The sequence below is a fragment of the Platalea leucorodia genome (assembly GCF_965183815.1).
Source record: "Platalea leucorodia genome assembly, chromosome: 18".
NCBI lineage: Eukaryota > Metazoa > Chordata > Aves > Pelecaniformes > Threskiornithidae > Platalea > Platalea leucorodia.
In genome coordinates, this window is record NC_138840.1 from 10,089,713 (window position 1) to 10,108,378 (window position 18,666).

Here is an 18,666-nt window from a genome sequence, read left to right on the forward strand (position 1 = left end):
TGATTCCTCAATTATTAGGCTGAAATGATGTTGAACATGAAGCTAATCCTGTTATCTCACAAATATTGAGCAAACTGCTTGCTCTGGATAACTCTATAATGGGATTATACTAGTCAGTCTGGCACCCTCGACACTCCCTATCTCAGGGCTTTTTCTTATTTTCCTGTACAGGATGAAGTATTGATCAGTCTTCCTAGAGTTAATTTTGGGAGGTGGTGTCTGGGGCACTGTTTTCCAGTGGTGCTGGATTTTTTTGAAAAATGAGTTTGATAATGAGCACCCTGTTGCCTTATGAAGCCATTCACTCCTCCACAGCAAAGATCCCTTGAGCCCATCCCTAAATAAATGTTTAGGAAAAGAACTGAAGAACAAGGACAAGTATAAAAGGAGACTTCCCTTCGTCATGCCTTCCTGGCATCAAGAATCTGCAGTTGAGCGAGTTCCTGTGCCGGAGACCGTTCCCTGGCTATCATATTTGCAGAGTATAATCAGTTCTGGTTTGAAAGCATAATTTTGCATCAGTGATAGCCTGTAGCAATTGTTCTAAACAAAAGTAACTGGTGGGGTTTTTGAAAGGATTATCTTGAGTTTATTTTTAAGCAGTCTGATAAATTGCAAAGTAACCAATGTCAGGAAAACACAAGAACCAACATGATCATGTAGGGAGGAGAGAGAGAAGCCCTAATGCGTATTCAGTCACTTGCCGATGTTCATTATAGATGTGATTGCTTTCCTCTTGGACCTGCAGACCTCCAAGTTTTAGTGGCCTGACTTTTATGCAGGGTTTGTCATGAGCTGGCACAACAGCATTGTCATTGCCAGGTCAAGTTACGTCCTTGGTTGCAGTGGGGCAAAACGTAGCGGCTTATGGTTCTGCCTTCAGTTATGGACAGAAATCAGATTACTGTGTATCGTGTGAGAGGTACAGACCTACACCCTGGTGAGAATTAGAATTCAAAGTTTCAAAGTCAGGGAAAACTTTTTTCTCTCTACTCTGTAGCCAGAGGCTCCGTTAACAATGAAACAGGGCTCGCTCTTTCGGCATCACTACAGTAAAGAAGTGATTTCTACAACATCCACTAAATGAGCAGATGTTTTTGTTCCAAACCAGAAATTTCCATAAATATGGGAAAGTTCCATTAAAGGGTCAGTCAGCTTTTAGTTTCCAAGCTTTAATTTTTTTTTTTTTAAAGGCTGATCTGAATCTTGGTAAGAACTGCAGATTTTTTGGTGAAGTTTTATTCTTTCCTACTCCCTTGACAAAGGTGAGAATTGCTTTCGAAGCTCCGAGGAGCTCACTTACAGCAGAAATGGGCTTCAGCGTTGCTAATGACTCATGTGTCCAGGCCTCCTCAAAGGCAGCAGGGAGAGGACGTGGGCTGGTGTAGCCAAGGGGCCACCTAGGATTTCAGACCAGCTGGGGTTTCAGTTTAAGTGCCCAGGGGCCAGCTAGCCCTGCTGTTGATAAGCTAATGGATTTAGATGGTATTGTTGTAGCCTGTAATGCCCTGGGATGGCATTCTTACAGCAAGGGAGCTAGTGCCTTCTGCAAGCTTGTTTAGATGGGAATCCAGAAGAACAAACTCCCTATTTCAAACCTAAAGTGCATGGAAAAATGGTTTAATGTTTATGTTTACACACCCTAAATTTTGTGCACCAATTCAAATGCTTGCTCTAATGTATCCTTGCTATAACTACTGCTTGAAGCATATGCTTACTGGAGCCATGTTTTTCGCCTTTTCATTTGTGTGCCTTTGAACAGCGTCTGGTAGGAGGCACCTCTGTGAAGTTAATCCAAATGTGCCTGCTTTTCCCAGTGGCTACTCTTTGGACCCCTTAAAGATAGTTCTTGCTCATTCTTCCTGCAAGCTGAAAACCCCTGAACTTGAGGTTTGGTGCTGCTCGGTCTTGCATGCTATGGATCTTGAGGCAGGAACTCTTTGGTGGATGCCATGGTGGGGAGTTTGTACTGATACCTGCCTGTAAGATCTTTCTCCCTAATCAGCAGCTTTGACCTCTTTGAGCGTTGGGAAGTGTGCGTTGTAACCTCATGGAGCCATGGGATGTAGCATGGAGCTCCGTGGCTGCCTAATCTCTGCCACAGGATTCTTTGATCTGAGCCCCTATCTCAAGGTGTTTAACATAGGTGTGAGGCTTACAAAGGCTGCCGTGGGCAGGAGCAAGGTAAATCACACTGTCTAGCCCACTGACTTGGGGGTTATCTGCATTGCAAGTGAAGGTAGGACTACAGCTCACATAAGTCTTCCTGGGTTGGCTGTAAGCTTGTTAGCTTACATACTTGAAATAGTAGCGTGCTATAACTCTTGTGCTGCAAAATTTGTCTGAGAAGATAAGTAAATATTTGAGTAGCTCACCCTTGCAGAGCTCACGGCTGTTACAAGCAGGCAACTGTTGGCATTTCAGCTGGCTGCTTCAAAGCCAGTCCTGATGGACTGCAGTGGTCATGCTGGGCTAGAGTCAAACCTCTTACTGGCAGAAACGGTCCTGTTTCAATTTAACCGTATTTCCGATCAGCAACAGTGCCTGCAACAATGGTCAGAGGCTGTCTGCAGCTCCACCTTCAACTGTGCCAAGTGCAAGTAGACAGGAGCATTATTTGATAGTCTCAGAAAGGGTTTTCAGCCTCTGTTTTAGTATAGAATAGAATAGAATTCTATCTAGTATGATGCTCCTTGCTCCTAAACAAGGTCACTGCTGGTGCTCTACAAATGCAGGAGCAAGAGAATTAGGTGAAATTATGTGAAATGAGGATTCTGGGAATGTGTGAAGGGCCTCATCTACAAGAGGGGGAACAACTGTGGGAGAAAAAGCTTCTTACAAGGTTAAGATTAGCTGTACCTCCTGAACTGTTGGTGTTATCTCATCTCTTGACATTTCCTTTAATTATTTGAAATGGCCTTGACACTGTAAACAATTGCCATGGCATTGTCCCTGCAGCTTGTGTGAGTCAATGTGATGCATAAACAGTGTTTGGTTTTGGGGACCCGATCTGTATATGTCTTGGGATATAAGCTACCTGTTTGCAATTGTCACATCTGCTTTTTGTGCCATATTCTGGGATAGCACTTAGTGCTGGTGTCTGTCACTGTCTTGTTTTCACAAGAGCTCTTGGTGCTGGCAGAAAACACAGGAGCATTGGGGCAGGGACTGAGATTTCAAGAGGAGCCTAAGGGGGTTAGATAGGAAGCTTATGCTTTGCTTTCAGCTCCTTTGGGCCCCCGTAATTCTCTCCCCAGTGAGCCAGTTCAAAAGGGGTAAGGAAAGGGATGATTCACAATACAAAACCAAGCATTGCTTTAATCACGCTAGCAGCAATCTTTCACTTGGCATGTTTCAATCTTAAGCCTCGCTCCTGCTTGGAGACACCTTGGTGGTTGAGCAATAGTAAATATTTGGAGAGTTGAGGTTCACTCACTGTCTTGCTGATGGCTCTTGTCTGGGTGTGACCCGTGGTCTGGATGTGCCACTGTTTAGGGTGGTCCACGGTAGATCTACGAAACATATTTGGCTAGATGAACTTCCTAAGTGTTATCTTATTCCTTAAATAGAGAATGAAGCTTGTATCAACATGAATCACAAAGTTGATAAACTGGAATGGTTCCTCTTGGAGCTGTCTTCTCATATTGGGCAAATATTTATCCACATTGTTTCAAAAGGCATATTTGTGCAATAGATGGAGGTCAAACCTGTAATTACCTGTTAGATTCACTCTGGTAGAAATGGCTTGTAAAAACATAGTATGCTTGAAAGGAAGCTTTTAAACCTGATGTTCGTGTGTGAATCTAAAGTCATGGTTAAAAATTTCAGATTTTGAGTTTTCAGTTGCATGGGTGCAAAAGTATTTTTCTTGCCAAATTTAAGTGCCCTAGGCCAAATCTATCTGCCGTTCCTTTTAATTTCTCTGTGGCAGAGAATTCGGGTTTCTCTTCCAAATGTATCTGCTTGAGATGATCAGAAGCTGAGATTGTGTGCCAAACTTGCCTTGCATTTTAATAAGGAGCTTCTAGCCTAGTCAATAATTAAAGCAGAGCAGGTGCGGTGGGGAAGTTGGGTGTTCCCCAGAAGCTAAACCAAGGCGCTTTTGTAAGTCTTCCTGGGCAGAGCCAAGTGAGCGAAGGATGGTAGGATGCCCTGGCACTGGCTGGCTTTGTGCAGTAATTTGGAAAAAAAATGTAACTTCAGACTGAAGAGCTCTAGGTGTGGGAAGATAATTTGGCTTATTGGTGTGGCGTGCCTGCAATGAGCCCTTTGGGGTGGCAGAGGAAATACTAAAATGTTTTGCTGCAGTTTCATCTTTGGATATGAAGAACGAGAGCACTTGCTGAGATTTTTGTGAAATGTTGAAAAGAGGAAACAAGACTTTTACAGAGCATCTTGCTGCCTTTCTTTTCAGCTAGCATGTGGGCAGAGAGGCTTTCAGCTCAAGACATAGTTTGTCATCTTGAAGGATTAGAGGTATGAAGAGAAATTTGAGATCATGAGTATTTTAATGAATCAGAGCAGGGATACTAGCCTGTGGACCTTGACCTATACGTTGCCGACTAGCTTCTAGAGTTAAATATAGTGCTACCTCAGAGGGTTAATTCCAATTTAATCTTATTTTAGAGATTTAACATTTACTGCTATTCTTGCTGTTAATTTGCAGTCTCCAGTGTAGTGCTTAACAGAGCTTGTCCCATCAGTTTTATAGGTGGCACAGATGGACTTCTCTCTTTGCCAAAGGACTCAGTTATTTTGAATAATACCTGTATAAAGCTGTGAAATCTTAGGTTTGTCCAGTAAGGTGGTTAACACAGAGGATGTGACTGTCTAGTATGTCTGTACTGCAGCCATTTGCTTAGGAAGAGCACTGAATGCTTGTGCTGTGCCAGTCCTAAAAGCACATGCTGGCTAGTGGTTTGAAAGCAGGGGGATAGATTTTTGATTTGTGCTGAAGCTCTGTTAGTATTGTCATTCTTTATCTCCAGTGTTTTGCAATGGGAAGTCTTAGGTGATGTTAGTTTATAGGTTCTTCTCCCAGTATCTTAGTTTTTGCTGAGGGAGATGGTTAAATAAGAGTTATGCTAAACACCATGCCTGTTTCTTCCCTAAACAATGGAATAATTAATGCAATTTTCTTCTCCATGTTTTTGCTTGTGTTCCTAATAATATAGCTGGAAGTAGCAGGTGGGTATCCTGCCTCCGAGTGCTTCACTGTTGGGAATATGCTGATGCTTTGCTGATGCCTGATGCTTTGCTGGAATGTGTCCTATATCTGTACTTCCTTTGGCTTCTGACCAGTGTTTCTTTTAACGCTGCTTCAAGGTGCTCCAAAAAGTAGTTTGTCAGCTTTGGAGGTTCCCTTGCCTCAAGCTGGCATAGGCATGAATCACCACGGTGATTGAGTTAGCCAAGATGTGACTGAATCTTTAATTTTGTCAGGATTACATTCCTTAGCATTCCCTCACTAGTAAACAAGAAAATATTTAGCATATGTTGTAATTCTAGTGAATGGTGAGGAGGCATTGAAGATGATACGTTTTCAGTGCTGGCTAAAATGTGCTCTCATTGAAAGTTGCACTTCCTCCACTGGAAGACAAGGCTGGGGGATATTTTGGCCTTAAGCTCCTCTTGGCCCCAAGACCTACTATGCAATTTTCTTTAGCCTGGTCCTTGTGACAATTAAGCGATTCCTTGTGTTCCAGCCACCTGCTGCCATCACGAGGCTTTCCAGCAGCATGTCCTCAGCTTTATTTTCCCTTCCTAAACGTGAGGCTGAACGTGCTGTCAGTCAGTTCGTTGGCAGAGGCTGCTGCTGAGCCCAGAGCAGTGTTCTTCTTCCAGCTGTGCTCCATCCTGGTCAACACCTGGGCTGCTGTAGGACTTGGGTTGCTCACCTTCCCCACCAGCCAGCACATACGTGGTGGCACCAAGACAGTCCCTGGTGTGCTAGATCCACTGCCCCTTGCTTTCTGAGATCGAGCAGCTGTTATCGCCATGCTGACTAATTGGTGGGGACAAGGGGACTGGAATGCTCTGGGAAATAGGAGTTTCCCTCTCGGAAATGTCGCAGGAAGCATGGAGGAAATCATGTGGTTTAGGAGTGGTTACCTCACTTTTCTGTCTCATCCGAACCAGCGCCCTTTCATCAAAATATACAGAACCTAAACAATGCAATGCCAGCTGGCTTATAAATAAACCATTTTCCATTTCCACACCGGGTATTGGGCTGACTTTTAATACCACGTGAGGAGAAAGGAAGAGCGTCACATTGTGTTGGCTTGTGACCTTTCAGATTGACTACCTGGCTTCCTACCCACTTGCTCCCCCTTGGTCTGCTGTCATAGTTAATAACTCTTCTGCGTGCTCTGTTTCGGAGCACAGCCCAGAAATGGTCATCTTTGTAGGTACCTGGAGCTGTTACGTATATATAATATATTTTTTCATATTCTCCTTGTTCTGGCAAAGCTGCTGAGGATTGCCAGCGAACAGATTGTGGTGAAATGCATCCAGAGTTGTGGTGCTGCCACTTTTTCTTCTCCCTGCTAACCCTCCTGGTAAGATGGTACCATGGGCCTGTGTTAGTATTTCAGGTGGGTGCATCTCCAGCAAGGAAAGAGCCTTAAATGTCCTGTAGCTACTGTTGACTCTTTTGCTGATGGGCTCTAAAGGAAAACGCCCAGTATCACTGGTTTTAAACAGACAGCTCCGTCTGCATGGATGGGATCATGCAAGAGTCCTTTTTAATGTTCCTGTGGCTGAATCATGGAACACAAATGTCTGAGTCACTGCAGATGAATGCAGTGTTTCACGTTGGTGTGAAATGAAATGTGAACAACAGTGTCTTTATTAGAGGAGCTAATATTTGTGCTCATTATGGGTTTCATTAGATTTTAAAGTGAAACAATCCAGAAGAGTTCCTTTTACAATGTATATAAACAGACTATTAACATTTGAATGACAGGTTTTTAATGGGATGCTGGTCTGGATGGAGTGGAAAAGAAACTTCAGAGGAAAGCGATGTACCCCATTTCTTGGGCGCTTACTGCCCAGAACCAGTCATCCTGTTGTTTTGTTTTAGCCATCTGACTCTCCTGAAATCCTGTAAAATTTTCATGTAACTGGGATTTCCTGGTTACTACATTTTTAGAAGAAAATATTGAAGGGGACTGTCAGCCATATCCCTTTTTGCTTTCCTGTAGAAAGCTCTCTGCTATTCCGAGCTCTTTCTTCTCATAAAGGTTACCTGTCCCTGAGGAGTAAAGACTTTACTCTGGTTTCTTCTGGTTGCTGCTATGTTAGATGGCCCTTCTGCATTACTATGGGAATTTTGGACATTTGTTACTTGTCCTTGCTTGAAATGTGGATTTTCCTTTATCCTAGATGTGCAGTTGGATGCAGGCTGAGGTTTTGTCTCCTTACTGCTGTTGGTAGACCTGAAGCAACCTTACTAGATGGGATGCTAAACCCCAGGTGCTCTGTGCTCTTCATGTGCTGCTGGCAGGGAACTTGGACAGGTTGCTTTGTCCCATATTTTTCCCCAGCTGTGAAACAAAGCACCATGGATGCAAAGGGTTGCTTAAGAGCACGGTAAGTATGGCTGCTCTTATGCTCTGTCCTTGGGCTAGAGTTGAAACAGGAACATTTTTTTGCATCGTCTGCTGGTGCAGCATTTGCACCTTTCTTTCCAGAGCTGGAAGTGAAGGATGGACTGGCAGGTTTTTCTGGCCAGGAGTCCACCTTGAAAATAATGACGTTGGTGTTACTTCTGGTTTGGATTTCTGCTGTTGTCTGCATTTTGTCATCGCTCTTCTGGTGGGGTTTTTGTTCTTTCTACCCCAAAGAGGGGAGAGTTGCAGCTGATACTTCTAAAGGATGTTCGAAGTCCAAACCCAGTTGCACTTTGAAATGCAGATTTGTCTCTCTTTGCTCCTTGTGCACCATAGCCCCATGTTTTGGAGGCAAATATTAATGCTTCTGGTACAAACTTTATTACAAGTGCTTTTGCCAAATAGTATTGTTATTCTGTTTGTTATGGTTCATAAGGCCTCATCAATGATAAAGAAATGTGAAAGGGCTTTATTGCATGATTGTCTTTTCATAGCCTAGAGAGTTACCGTGCGGCACCAGAGCCTGCGTAACTGTCGTGCATGCTCTTGGACTGCAGCCGCTGTGAATTTAAATACATTAGTTTAAATCTCTTTCATTGAAATTTAAGCTAATGTTTCATGTTTTGCTAACGTAGAAATAAGGGGTCAGGCATATGATTGTGCTGCTGTGCTTTAACAACCTACCACGTGTCATGTGTTCTGCAGCAGAGCTTTGTGCACTCTTAATTCACAGCAAATGCAATATAAAATGCAATAGCTTTAATCTCCTTGGAAGTTAGGCAAGTCTAGATGCAGTGTTTAGCATTCTGTAGCGTTCCCAGATGCAGGGAGATTTTTTTCCAGACCTCCTTCCAAGCTGGACAGCTGATTAACAGACTTGGAGAAGTCTTCCAGCCTTTATCTCTGAACTTTGTAGGTCCCTGCCAGATGGCAGCGTATTTAAATGGCTTTAAAATGGCTTTTTCTTTGTTTCAAAGCAGAGAGTCTTAAATGAGGTGGAGCATGCCTGTGAATCAGTGTGTTAATTGCCCACAATGAAAATCAAAAGTACTTGGAAGACCGACTGCTGTGGCTGACCAGACAGAAATGCAGGCTCCTCTTCTGAGCACAGGGATGTCTGGTGGTGGGAGGCTGAGAAGAGCAACGCTTTCAGGAACGTCCATATGTTCTGTGCGAGGGAGGAGAGTGCTATTTGCTCCTCCGCCTCCACGTGTCTGCTGATCCCTTGCTCCTCCACCTGCTCCTGCCACCGTGCTCTTGCTGTCCATGGGGATGGTGGTCATCTGCTCAGCAGGCAGGGGTTAAGGACGAGCCAGGTGCTGGTGCAGGTGGAGAAGATGCAGAGGTGTCCTGCTTCCTCCCATGTTTTTACGGCTGTGCTTTGCAAGAGAGGAATGGATTTGCAAGTTGTCCTATGTCATGTCTAGTACGTTAGTGGAGGAACCAAGAGCATCAAGGTCTTCCAGGTGTGTTTGTGGCTTAGGTGGAGTTTTATTAGATTTCAAAACTACCCCCTTCCCTTTTCTGGGGTGTGTTGGCTGCAAAACTGCCTTCCGCTGTGACACGCAGTTGTGAATGGTGATCTCTGCCACTGTGAAGTGGGCATTTGCTTTGAGCGTCTGTTCTGACTATGTGCAGCATTGATTGTTCCCAGCTGCAGCAGCCCAAATTGACAATCTTGGATTTTGTTGTTTCCCAGAATGGAAGATTTTTACTAGTGGGACTGCTGCAGTAGTGAGCTTGTCCTGAACCCTTCCTGGCTGCTTGAGTAATATTCAGCAATATTGAAGTACTGCGGCTGCTGGCCTGACAAGAACAGGGACCTTGAGGGCTGTAGCAAATCTTGGTGTGTTTAAAACTGCTTTTTCCTACAGTCCTTCCTACAGTGGAGAGAACAAACCTGGATGTGTCAGATGGGTTCAAGTTCCTGATTAGTCACTGGTGTGATGCTGCAGCAAATTCCTGTATGTTTTTGAAAATTGTTTTTCCTTTTCCCCTGAGTTAAGATTAAGCTTCTGGATGTTTAAAGATTTTCCCACTCCTCTGTGGTGTGGTGTACAGGGGTTGGAAATGATCTGTAGGTTCACTGAAGACCTAACACAAATTTTGATGAAAAATTAAAGAATCCAAGCAGACATATTTAAACTCTGGAGATCTTTCTTACTGCAGTGCAAATGTTGAGGGGGGTATTTGTTACCTTAACCATCAAGATGTGACACCCAAATAAAAAATAAACTCTTACTTTCCTTGTTAAATTTAAATTTTCCTTTGTTAAATTTAAATTAAACAAGAAGACCTGCTCCCTGCCTCTACCTTCTTCCTGGTAACTTTAGTGGAGAGAGGAATTGCTATGAAATTGTATTTTTATTATATGTCTGGCTAGGTGCATATCGGCTCAGGCACTCTTTTTGAAATTCCCTTTATACTCAGGATAGCGCGGCTCCTACAACAGTTAGAGTACTATGCTTTCTCATTTATCACTGCCTTGGTTTGTATTTTGCTGGCTCAGGTACACTATTACCTCTTTGATCCCGTTTGGGAGGTGAAACCCCTCTTTGTATTGGTGTGTGTGGTTTCTCGAAGCCCTTCCTTGAGCAAAACACCCTGGTCTCCTTCCCTCCTCGCTCCCAGCTTTTCTCTCTTCTCTCTAAACTTGATGCGAGGAAGGAGCAAGGGGTGTTGATGACTTGGATTATGCAGCTAAGTGGCTGGAGCGTGGCTGGCTGTCTCCTCCCCTTCCTGAGCTTCGGCCCTAGCCAGCTCGGCTCTGGAATGACAGGCATTCCTGCGTGAAGGGAGCTGGCAGGGACGCCTATTTATGAGAATCAAGTGCCCGGCCATGGGGTACGGGGAGAACAGGACCTGCGCTGGACCATCGGACACTTGTGCTGTTGCCTGAGAGTTGGCAGCCGCCTTGCTTGCCAGGCTCTTTCCCAGTCCAAAGCGTGGATTTATCATATTAAAGGACTAAAGTGCTCTCTCAGGGTAGACTTTTTTCTCTCTCCCCCTCCCGCCTCCTCCCGGAGAGCTGCTTAGGAAAGAATCTAATGGGGCAGCCGCACTTCTCGAGACCGGTAAATCCAGCTGCTTTTGGTGAGTAATGGAGGGCAAGGGAGATGGAGGGAACTTTGGGGCTGCGGCAGGGCAGGATTGCAGGTGAAACGGAGGAGTCAGGAGGAGTGGAATGCGGGGCTTGTGTAACCTGCACCCGGCTCGGGAGCTGGGAAGAGAAACCAGAGAAATAACTCCATTTCCTTCCTTTCTCTTACTCATGTCACATGCAACATGTTCTGCTGATCTTCGGGCAGGCTCCAAGCCGCAGTTTTTAGGGATAGCCTATGTCTTGCGTGGCCAGGTTCAGGGACACCAGCTTTGCAAAGCACTTGGACAGCAGTAAAATTCACCTGAGTGGGGTAGGAGCCAGCCTTGATAGTCTGCCTGGATCAAAGCTGCCCAGAATTGCCTCCTTGTGTGCGATGACACCCAGCTTTTTGGGGCAGCTATAGTAGTTTGGGGGGGAGAAGCAGCTTGGCAGTCGTCTTCCCACTTGGTTTCTCTCTCTACTCTGCAAGGTGTCTGAATAACTGGCAGGCTGTAGCAAACACAACCTTGCTTTAAGTCCTGGAAGTAGCACTGTGTGTTGGTCAGTGTTATTTCCAGGTCTCTGTCTTATGTGCTGTTCCCAGTGCTGGGACTGCGATGCACTGACAGTAAGAGGAGGCTTTATGCATCATGCTGTTCCCTTTTATCTCATACCGACTCGCTGTCAGCTGTCTGGGCTGAGTTGCGTACTCACATCTGTAAAGTGGAATTATCTGATTTTTAGAGAAACAGTTGATATTTGCACATGGAGAGCTCCCCGAAATACAGGTTATTTTTTTCATTCTTTTTCACTTTTACAACTTTGAACCTACCAAGTATTATTAGGGCTCAGATTAAACCAGTGATTCTCTCTTCCCCACCCTCACTTCAATCCAGCTAGTCTTGTTCAAGAGCTGCTAAAAATAAGTGGTATTGAAAGAGTGGAAGGGAGAAGTAAAACTTCAGTCGTCTTCATACTGCCGATGGAGATTAACAGCATCTTCTCCTTGGACTTACACGCTGTTAGAAGCCGACCTGTTCAGTCTTGGGCTCTTTCATCAAGCATTGGACACGGTGTTAATTTTCAGGGGAGTGGGCTTACTTGGTGTAATGACATTGTCCTTTGCCAGGGACTGGAGGCCAGCAAACTTGGTGTTTCCGCAAGTGGTCATTTGCTATCTGAAATCTTTTTTTCGTGGTACAGCTTGCGTAGTTCCTACTGAATAAATTGTGAACTTGAAGAGATGGTTCTTGCATTAACTTTGGCAGGATGCTGTTGAAAAGAAAAGTCTTGTGAAGTGCACAAAAGACAGGGGAGCCGAGGGCTGGGACTATTTGAGGCTGTTTTTTGACCACAGCCTTTTATTGCTTTAAGGTCAGGATTCATGTCTTCCCTGGACCATTCAGGAAATGCACATGAAGTTTTTAAAGCTGTTATAGGAAGCTAGAAACATTTACCTAAAGTGCTTTTTTGATACTTTAACCTTACCAGCATTTCCCTTAAAAGAGTCTTTGTTTGCTTTTTGAGTTGTAGCTGTTTGCTTGAAAGCTTTTTGGATTCTTAACTGCTCTGCTGGGCACAACAAAGCTGAAGAGGAGGGAGCTGAATTATTCTCCAGCCTGTGCATCAACACTGTTTTGGCAACGGGAGGGTTTGTTGCGGTCCCACGGCGTTAGCCGGTGAGGATCCTGCGCAGGCTCGATGTTGCAAGGCAGTTGGTCCTGCTGTAGCCTTAGGTCCAGGCTGTACTGCAAAACATGCTTCTGAAGGTACAGTGATGTTAGGTGTATAATGAGCAGTCACATTTTCAGCAAAAGTTCCTGATGCACGTTCTGGATTTGTGATAGCAGAATTTCAGGTGCATGTGTAACTTAGGAAAAATAGAGGTGATTAAGCAAACGTGTTCAGAGTTGCTGGGTAGCACTGAAGTGCCTAATTTGTCTTGAGTGCTTTTTAGCTCTCAGCTAAGCGTTTACACTGTCTTTTGCTGTAGTCTCACTGCTGCAGTTCTGTCTGTCTGAGCCTTGAGGCTATGACTGTGAGACAGAAATGCCCGGTGAGCTCCTTGTGAACAGAAACTCCTGGGATCTGTGGAAATCCTGTGATAACTACTATGGTCAGAGATGGATCAGGTTCTGGGTGAACTGTGGTTTGCAGATGGAAAGAATCTGGCTCAAGCTCATGATATACACACTATGAAAGCCCTATTACAAAGCAAAATACTGATGCTTTCTCGTTTCCTTTGCAAGGATGTCTCTTAATGAATATAGAATTTAACAGATCTTAACATCTCTGGAAAGGAATGGGGTAAAGAGCCTGTTGTAGTGTAGGCAGTGGCGAGATGCATTTTCTTTTGGAGCTAAAGTCTGCTCCACCAACTCTTGGATGTCTGCAGAGATATTTCAGGGAGAAAAGCAACATGTTCTAAGTCTTTTCCTGACAGGTTCAGTCTACAGTCCTGTCCTGGGGCTCACTTACCCTTCGTCCTTAAAGGATTGTGCCACTTTCTTTGTGAACGCTGGAAATCAGTAGTTTCCCTCCCAGGCATATAGCAATATAATATGAATTGTCAGCATCTGAGATGCAATTCTTTGATTTCTTCACAGCCTTCAGTCTTGCTTTGTCAGGGTCTGTAACTTAGATCTTGAAGTGATTTTTAGTATATGTAATGGTGTGTCAGTTAAAAAACAAAATAAACTTCTCTATACCCATGCTAGCTTTTGATGGTGTGTGGCCCGAGTTAAAATGGTTTAAAAATTCACCAGGACTAACTCTGCAATGACCTACACTAGATGCAGCTTGGGTTTAATTTTTTTTAATAATGTGCATCAGAGGTGCCGTTATCTCATGTACTATTGCAGGTATCTTCCCTATGAGAGATGGTCCTTAATGAAGGCAAGGCTTTTTGTTTATTCATGTTGGTACCTGAAGTCTCTAGTGTGCCTTTTGCTAGGCTGGTAGTGCATGGCTGTATGAAAAGGGTATTCTGGGGTTTGATCTCTGAAGATGGGGGTTAACTGTATTTGCTCACGTAGTGGCTTTTCCTCCCTTAGACCACGGTGTGACCATTAAACCATTACATTTATATGTTGGTATTTCCTAAAGGTCAGCTAGAGAGCTGCTTGCTGTTGTGAGTGTCTGGTGTGCATGGCAATGGTATGAACACATGTGGTATTTTTAATGGACCCCACGGATCCTGGCCCTGCTGGTTTGACCCATTGAGAGTAGTGGTAGAAGTGAAAGCTTTACCATCTTTAATAGGAATGGCTGCCCCAAGCCTGACAAAAGCTTTGGGAGCAGATGACACATGCAGGACTGCAGCCGCTTGCTGACTGGGTGACGAGCTTGGAGTCCAACTGCGAGTCTCCAGCCTCTTCCACTGAAATGGTTTCTCTTCTCTGGAAAGAAACGTTACAGCGGTAGCTCAACACTGCCCGTGTTCTTGCACAACAGTTTGCACCTAACACAAGGTGCATTGCGAGAGCTTTTTCTGCCTGCATTTTAACAGCAAGATTTGAGCGTAAATGTGTGTAGCAGTCTTCAGGGGGAGGGTTTGAAAGACCAGCTGGCCAGGCATACTGATGGAGAATTGCATCCCTAGCTGCTTGGCGCTGCTGGAGCTTTCTGCCTTCTTGTGTCTCCAGGCTGTGCCAATTTTGTGATGTTTCCCTAAACTATTTCAGTCTAAACATTTTGGGTTAACACAAATCTGCTGTTTAAACAGTTCAAATTCACCTGCTTGTTTTGATGGAACAGGATGAGGGCATGTTGAGTGTTTCGGAGACATCTGAAATGGCAGCAGGCTCTGGTAGGGAAGCTGGGAGATAGCAGCCAGGGCACAACCAGCTGGGTCCTGGGGGTCTGTCCGAGGCATGGCAGGTTGAGTGCTCCAGGACACCTTCTCGAGGAGAAGCACTCACGCTTGCCTGGGACAATGTGCAGAAGTTGCAGTAAGTGTTTTATTCTGGAGTTTTTCTCAACCGGGGCTGTGTTGCAGGGCAGTGTGTTAGGCATGGCATGCTGGTGTCAGGGTGGGCTCTGTGGGGCTCTCCCTACTTCAGGGTCACTTTTCTGAAGTGGGTACTTCATGTAGCTCTTGCAGAAAAGTTAAACAAGGTCGTGCTATGGCATGGGGGTGCATTAGGGACGTGCTTATTGGAAAGCTCTTGACTCTCTAATGAGGACTCCCCTGGGTTTACCTGTGTGACTTCATTTAACCTTTTTCATAAATTTTAAATGGGTTTTCCAGCCTGGAACTGCAGTGAGGAAGGTGAAGCTGGTGTCTCGGACACAGACTTGCCACGCAGGTAAACAGTCGTGGTGCTGAGCAAGGTCTGGGTGAGGGCATCAGCTTCCTGAGGCTTTTCATGCTTCCCTTAAAGTCTGGTTCATCTTTTTTTGCCCTGTTTCTTTCCCCGAGCACTGCGTTGTGGCTCCTTAGCAGTTTCCCAGTGCACGACTCGGGTAAGGAGGGGTTTCTGCCTTGCATTGCAAAGTGGCCTAGGGACCCTCTTGTACCTTGTAGAGCAGAGCAAGAGGAGGCACAGAGAATCCACCTTGCCGAGGCTCCCTTAACAGTGAAGGCAGCTTGGGCAAGAAATGTCCTCTCTGCGCCATTTCATGGAAATTTGAGCTGGAAATGGGCTGTGAATGGAAGGGAAGGTCCTTTTCTGAGGGAGTATGAGCACTATCTAATGTGAACAATCACTGAACAATGAGGTTATTTAAAATACAGATCAGTAAAGCACGCCTACAGCTGCTGATCCACCTGCTAATTAGCAGTAACTGTAATTCATAATTGCATCACAACAGACTGTTTTAAATGTCTATGTCCGTGTGGTAATTATGGATGGTAAAAGGAAGAGTGCTGTGGAGGGCATTACAAGCTCTCCTGTGAGCATGCTGTGTTGCAGAACTGGACAGAATGAATCCCATTTTGTATCGGGGAGGGAAATTGCTTTCGTGGCATCGCTGTCACCCAGTGGGCTGTAGTGGTCTTGGGATGTTCATGTTGTCGAGTAACATGTATCAAGTTTTATTCTACGCAGAGCAAAAGGGATGGTGAAAATGATCTGGACTGTGGTTTTATGCTATGAAGGGTACATGGTAGACTATTCTATGATTCTGTGGTATGCCTGTCTCCCCCTCTTGTGTGGCTGTTTTTAGACATGGAACTGATTATAAAAACAGCAAAACTGAGTGTTTTCATGTTGGACAAGACTTGATGCATGGCACAAGACTACAAGCAGTTGATAGCATGGCTGAGGGACTAGCATGGCAGAGAAGCAAGAACTGAGTTATTAGATATCGATGCTGATTGTCATTGTGAAACCTAGCTTTTGTATTAGCCTGCATGATTGCAATTAATGGCAGTCAGGCACCTGGTGTGAAACTCCACCCTGAGATGGTATTTACAAATCAGCCAGACCTGGACTGCAGAAGCTGCTGAAAGAGGTGGTTCTGCCTGGAGTAAAACTCGCATGTGGGCTCTCTCCCACTCTCCCTGCTTTTAGCTGTTCCTGCTTTGGGGCCATTGTGTGTCTCCCACAGTTTTGGCTCATCCTTCCATGTCCACTGTTCCTCCCTAGCTGCTTGGAGGCAACTGTGGCAGGGGAATGCTTGTCGTTCTCCCTCTAATTGGAAATGGAGACATCGCAGCTTGCTAAGGTCTCCGTTCATTAATCTGTGGACCTGATGGTTGAGTTTTCTTTTAATAACTTATTTTGCTTAGTGCAGCGCTCTGACACCTTGGGTGGCAGACAGCACATAAGTTACATTCCTAAGAGCAATTCAGGGAAGGGATATGTATGAAATGAACTTGGTATGACTGCCTTCAGCACTGTTACTGCTCTTTGGAAAGGTGAGGAAAATACCTTTGCCTGGCACTTGGGATCCAAATTCAGTCCACAGCTTGTGCCTGGCAAGCGGTCTTGCCTGCCTGGTAAACTTTGGGAACACTCTATTGGACAAAGTGAATACTGCTTTTTAAAATTACATGTACAACTCCAGGGCTAATGTTTTAGTTTCTGAAGAAAGTGCCTCTAAACATCCAGACAATTCCTCTTGGGTTTCTGGGAGCTTGAAGTGCCATTTTTTTGTCCCCACTTCCACCCACCCTCCCTCCCAGCAGAAAATCACAGAATAGAGCCACAGCAAATCACAGATCGGTGCTGGCATCTTGTATGTTGCTTTCCACTCAATTTCTCTCCTGTTATGAAGCCAGATTTTTTTTTTTTTTTAAGAAGTGGCTCATATGCTGTATTGATCTTGCTTTTTCAAATAAACGTTGGCTGGCATCAGCTTTTCACTGGTTCTGAGTGAGCTTTCTGTTAGGGTGCTGATTTAAAAACAAACAAACAAACAAAAAAACCCAAAAACCAAACCAAACCAAAACCCAAAACCGAACAAACAACCAACAACCAAACAGAAAAAGCCCCCTCAACCACCACTATGTGAAATCTGGAGTCCTGTGAGTGAGAGGAGAGAAGCCTGTACAGAGCTGGAAGGGTCATGCATTTTGGGTAAAGTCCGAAATGGCCACAATTAGCTTTGAAAAGCCTTTTTTTTTTTTTTTTTTTTTCCCTTGCTGGTTAGCACAGTGGTGCTTTCTTGCCACTTCAGTCTCTCAGTAAACTGAAGTCCTGGGCTGATTTTCCTCTTCCTTCGTCATTTGGTTAAAGACTACACTTCTCGCACGTGATCTAGATCCCCCTACTGAAATGCTCTCTGGTTTCCCTTGTGCTGCTAGGATAGTCTCTGTTGCTTGTCTCTTCCCTAAGATCATTTGTGCTCAGACTGAAAAATGGGGGTCTCTCCGTCCTGCAGTGTTGCACAGTGACAGCCTGTCCCTAGCCCAGTTGGCCTGAGGCTGCTCGGGAGTCCGTGGCTGGGGCTCCCAGTGCTTGATGCTCCTTGAGGTCTGAAATCTCGTGGTAGCAAGCACTACAGGGTTGCAGGTAGAGCTCCACCAAACAACTCATTTTGTCCTGTTTGGTTTTTTATTTTTCCCTGTCCTGAATCTGCTTTTCCCCATGTTGACAGGAATCTCCTTTTTCACATCTGGGTCTGTATCCTTGGTTGGATATTTGTAGGCTATAGCAGATACATTATTAGCTCTGTCCTATGTGCAAAATGGCTTTCCCTTAAAATTCTTTTCCCAGTCTCTTAGACTCAGGAGATGGGATTCTTGGCTGAACTTTCTCCGTGGCCTACAGTGTATTGTCTTTTCTGCAGGCACATCATAGAGGCTTGTCTGAAGTTGACTGAAAGGTCTTTTGTGATCCCAAAAGGCTTTCAAACTCCAGAACATTTGACTTAGAGGCTCAAAAATAAGACGCGCAAGTGCAATTTGCAAGACGGCACCTCAGCCTGTGGTATGCGGTGTTTGGCAGGACTGCACTGTAGGACTCTAGGAAGTCTTGAGGCTCTGTTCTCGATACTGCATGTTTTCACGGAGTTCTGTGACACAGCTTGGGTGCTCCTGCTTTTGCAGTGCTGAAGCCAAGGGATTCTCGGTCTGTAAATTAAGACCATGAAGCAGGCCACCAGCTGGCTTCACTTAGGTTGTGTGCACTCTGATTTCTAGTTTTTTGCAGGCATTGCTAGGTTCTGCTGATTGTAAGTGTTCCCTTATGTTTCATCAGATACCCAGAAAGCAGCAATGCTAGGCAAGCCAGAATTGACAGTCACCAGCTTAGCGTTTCATGTTCTGGTGGTTCTTCACAAGTTATTTCTTTATGAGCTTTTTTGTTGCAGCAAGTTGGGTTTTTTTGCGTGTCTCTTCCCGCCTCCGTGTCCTTCTTGTGTTGTTCTCCAGAGACTTTGAGTACAGTAGGTGGAGTGCAGGCCTGTATTGTGTTGCTTTCCTGTGTAGTTGTTGCTCTTGGCCAGTGTTGCTGGCCTTATTTATAGAGGGGAAAAATCAGAGAGGCTAAGTTCTAGCACATATAGCTGTTGTAATGGGTCTGGTAATTT

The 18,666-nt window shown here is 44.9% G+C and overlaps 1 protein-coding gene across 8 annotated transcripts in view; it reads left to right on the top strand.

The window, feature by feature from the left end:
- The window catches only part of PHACTR4 (phosphatase and actin regulator 4), a 78,467-nt gene that overhangs the window by 42,879 nt on the left and 16,922 nt on the right, over positions 1–18,666 (top strand). For 2 of the 8 annotated variants that reach the window (XM_082329788.1, XM_082329789.1), the window contains exon 1: positions 10,448–10,703. The exons of the other annotated variants lie outside the window; for them this stretch is intronic. In XM_082329788.1, coding sequence (XP_082185914.1) covers positions 10,658–10,703 — 46 coding nt within the window. In that variant the 5' untranslated portion in view covers positions 10,448–10,657. Of the gene's footprint in view, positions 1–10,447; positions 10,704–18,666 lie in introns of those variants that run through there. 8 annotated transcript variants of the gene reach the window in all.